This window comes from Acyrthosiphon pisum, chromosome X (genome assembly GCF_005508785.2).
Source record: "Acyrthosiphon pisum isolate AL4f chromosome X, pea_aphid_22Mar2018_4r6ur, whole genome shotgun sequence".
NCBI classification, from domain to species: Eukaryota; Metazoa; Arthropoda; class Insecta; order Hemiptera; family Aphididae; genus Acyrthosiphon; species Acyrthosiphon pisum.
The window spans coordinates 6,341,962-6,345,710 of record NC_042493.1 but is presented as its reverse complement, the minus strand read 5'-3'; the positions used below and the strand labels follow the sequence as shown (position 1 = coordinate 6,345,710).

General features: G+C 29.7%; 2 protein-coding genes across 2 annotated transcripts; both read right to left on the bottom strand.

Moving 5' to 3' along the window:
- Window positions 1-46: 46 nt before the first annotated feature.
- LOC115035140 lies at window positions 47-949 on the bottom strand. Its single transcript, XM_029492825.1, has 5 exons — window positions 931-949; window positions 760-876; window positions 504-686; window positions 248-430; window positions 47-174 (listed from the first exon to the last, which is right to left on the bottom strand). Exons 1-5 carry the CDS (start codon window positions 947-949, stop codon window positions 89-91), a joined length of 588 nt encoding a protein of 195 aa, XP_029348685.1. The 3' UTR covers window positions 47-88.
- A 91-nt stretch (window positions 950-1,040) lies between these two features.
- Window positions 1,041-3,551, bottom strand: LOC103309677. The gene is made up of 7 exons (XM_008185745.1): window positions 3,418-3,551; window positions 2,974-3,143; window positions 2,690-2,853; window positions 2,365-2,565; window positions 2,109-2,305; window positions 1,888-2,027; window positions 1,041-1,264 (listed from the first exon to the last, which is right to left on the bottom strand). Exons 1-7 carry the CDS (start codon window positions 3,549-3,551, stop codon window positions 1,041-1,043), a joined length of 1,230 nt encoding a protein of 409 aa, XP_008183967.1.
- Between the last annotated feature and the right edge of the window lie 198 nt (window positions 3,552-3,749).

Sequence of the window (3,749 nt, the reverse complement as noted above, 5' to 3'; positions counted from 1 at the left end):
CTGGATCCATTTCTTCTGGTATTATGAAGTCAGCTTCATTCCCTGAAAAATGTGTGAAACATATTTATTTGAAATATAATAATTTAAATTACAATATTATCTTACAATTAGCTTGTTCTTCATGATGTGTTTCATTTTCTTCTGACACTAAGGGTTCCGTATTGGGTGGATCATCTAATTATGAATTGATAAAATAATTTTAACAATTTGTATCTATAAAATAATAATACTAATATTATATACTTACCATAAGCAATCGGCAGCGAATCATCTGAATCATCAATTACAACTAGTTGCCTTCTTGGTCTTACAATAAATGAATCCAAGCTGTCGTTGGAATCTAGATGTTCATTTTCTTCAGATACTACTTGTTCTGCATGCTGTGTTTCATTTTCTTCTGAAACTAAGGGTTCTGTATCGGGTAGATCATCTAATTATGAATTGATGAAATAATTTTAACAATTTGTATCTATAAAATAATAATACCAATATTATATTCTTACCATAAGCAATCGGCAGCCAATCATCTGAATCATCAATTACAACTAGTTGCCTTCTTGGTCTTACAATAAATGAATCCAAGCTGTCGTTGGAATCTAGATGTTCATTTTCTTCAGATACTACTTGTTCTGCATGCTGTGTTTCATTTTCTTCTGAAACTAAGGGTTCTGTATCGAGTAGATCATCTAATTATGAATTGATGAAATCATTTTAACAATTTGCATCTATAAAATAATAATACCAATATTATATTCTTACCATAAGCAGTCGGCTGGAAATCATCTGAATCATTAATCACATTTAGTTGCCGCCTTCTCGGTCTTGGAATAAATAAATCCAAACTCTCTTCTGAATTTTCTCCGGATACCAAGTGTTCTGTAACTAAATAATTTTAATTTGTAATTATTAAAAATAATAATTGATTCTTACCATTCTCTGATTCGTCCATCACATGTAGTTGTAAATTTACACTTTCATCTGTTGATGAAGCGTTTCATTGTCCCTGGTATCGTTTGCCTGGTTATCGGCTTGCTGTATATTCAAGGCAAAATATCTTTGGTTTTCTTCATAAGAAGCCACTGTGTAAGAACACTGCTCAGAAATTCTTTGGTATTTATAAGACCTAAATTAAGTTGTCTAGTGGCATATTGAATCCGATCACTATTGGCAATATAACGACTTCTTGTATTCCTTGTCGGAGTTAAACCATTTTGTAGTTGATTTATGACGATATTGTAGTTTTTAATCAAATCACAAAGTTTATCTGTAAATAAAAATATTCATAAAATATGTCCAAGACAATGGGTACCTATATTATATAATAATTTTCCTTGTTCATTTATTTATTTTAAAATTACAGAATTTTTAATACATTTTATTTATATGAAAAGTAACAACCATTTCTTCTTTATTTGAAATTTTAATACAAACTGCTTAAAACTGAGAACATTAATATAGACAAAATGTCGTGGCCTTAAATGTTACACTTGAAGAAAATATATAAGTAGGTACATTATTTGTATCAATATTTTATTAGTATGGCCAATACGATGAGATCATTATTGAAATTATAGTTCCATATTCTAATCAGTGAGAAAGCATTTAAAAGAGTTTATATTATAAGAACAATGAATATCATTCAACATTAAACAGTTGTGTTTAGTATGACCACGTAGAATGTGTTTTATTTTGCTTTAGATATTATACCTATGGGTACAAGTCAACAGTAAAAAAAGATACCATCATTTAATTTAGGAGCAACATAAAAAGTTAGAATTTAAAAATACCAGCTATTTTATCATTAAAAACAAAAATGATTGAATTTGCCAAATCTATTTAACAATATGCCGAAAAAAATTTTAGGATATAGTAGCGTATAACACTTACTCAAAAACACCCAGATATTTGGATGAGCTACCCCAAATGAATAGCGAAGTTTGTTGTGGAAAGATTCAATGTGATTATTTGTTCTCCTAGCCTGACCGTATACTGATATTATTTCCACTCCAACCCTGTGTATCCAAAATCTAAAGAAAATATTTTCATACAGTATATTGTACATCTAAAATTTTACTAACTTATTTTCACTACAATAATTGTATACATACCTTTCGTAATAATCAAATAGAGTATTCATTTCTATTAAATACCTCCTTGCAAGTCTTTTGATGATTCTAAATCCCTGAACAATTTTTTGTGCCGGAAGTAAGGGTAATACTAAGAGTTGTCTAAGAATGTTACGGGCGTTTTCATTATTATGGACCAAATTAAGATAACCCAAAGTTTTCATCTTTTTCCAAACAGCCTGAAAATCAAGTCATATTAATATATTTTTTTATTTGTATGGTGTGTATAATAAATTACTTGATTGTGATGAAACCAACACCCTATAGGTTTTGCCGTAGGAAATTGTTCAACTAACGCACTTCTTAAACTACTTTCATAATCAGTCATTATTTTTCGTGGTCGAAAATTAGGTAGTATATCAGATTTAATGAAGGAAATGACAGATTGATAACTAGACTTATTCTTCGACTCCATCAGTACATAAACGAGAGGAATACTCTATAAAAATTAGAATATATAATATTAATTATTATTATATGTGAGTAATCTACATTTATAAATGAACATGTTATGTTTATATTGTATATATAAGTAGTGTATAACAACATACATGGTTATTTACAATCCCATGAAGAACCAAAAGTTGGTAGGATTTTGGTTTTGATGGAGTAATCCGGAATGTGCAATCAGCATGTAGCTCTCGTTTACAAATACTGAGTGCATTGTTAGTCATGATTTGACTGGCAAATATGATAGAATAATTTCCATGGGTATCTTCTACACAACCTAAAATAATAATTTTTATTATTAGATCCATATTTCTGCTTCTCTTTCTTTCTCGCACGATTGTTTTTGATACCACATTTAGGACAAGGTACATTTTGTGAGGATACATTCATAAAATACCTTTATAAATTATTTCATCATTGACCTGGTAACGATTCAAATTTCCCTGTTCAAACAAATCTCCTAATTGTCTAAGCGTATCGGGAATAAGCGGCAGAGAAGATTTTCTTGCTCTTCTCATGAGACTTTCTGCTGAACGCTGTGCATACATAGCAGATGCTTCAGGAAAACTAAAAAAAAATATTGAATTGGTATCTTATATTAATAAATGCAAAATTCACTATATAGTAGTGGCTGAGTGGCGCATACGCCATTATTTTTAAGTGTAGCTGAAAATATTCATATCCCCTCCCCCCTATGACTAATTTGTTTCATACAAAATATAGAACTAGTTAATTTATTATCTAGTTTTTCTTATTTTATTTTATACCCTATCCCCTCTGAGAAAGTAAGTTAGAAGTAGCTTCACTTGCAGATATTATTATCATAAATTATATATTATACTTTCGAGCTTCTTCATCATAAATCACAGTTAAAGGTTTAACTTGCTGGGTTGATTGAAATACCAGTTTCTCTTTAAACTGCTTTAACTTCAGGGACTGCAGATCTTGATCATGATTATGTCCACGTATTGACATAATAGAACCATTGTATATCTTTTTGATAGATGCGGAACAGAAATATTTTTTGGAATATTTACACTTGTAATACCTAAAGAAAAGTGAGAATCAAGAAAATTTTCTAAGCATTTACTTAAAAAATGACTTAATACACCTGTGGTGGTGTACCAAATGGTTGTTAGTCAAGCCCGTAACTAAAAATTATTTCATAGGTGA

Bases quoted from the DNA above. Each gene is read 5' to 3' on its own strand.
- LOC103309677 (XM_008185745.1), bottom strand. From the start codon at position 3,551: ATGTCAATACGTGGACATAATCATGATCAAGATCTGCAGTCCCTGAAG. The intron at 2,854-2,973 runs GTATTTTATGAA...TTATTATTTTAG, and splicing joins TGATGAAATAATTTATAAAG to GTTGTGTAGAAGATACCCAT. The intron at 1,265-1,887 runs GTAAGTGTTATA...TTTTATTTACAG, and splicing joins AAATATCTGGGTGTTTTTGA to ATAAACTTTGTGATTTGATT.
- LOC115035140 (XM_029492825.1), bottom strand. The intron at 687-759 runs GTAAGAATATAA...ATTCATAATTAG, and splicing joins TTTCCAGCCGACTGCTTATG to ATGATCTACTCGATACAGAA. The intron at 431-503 runs GTAAGAATATAA...ATTCATAATTAG, and splicing joins TTGGCTGCCGATTGCTTATG to ATGATCTACCCGATACAGAA.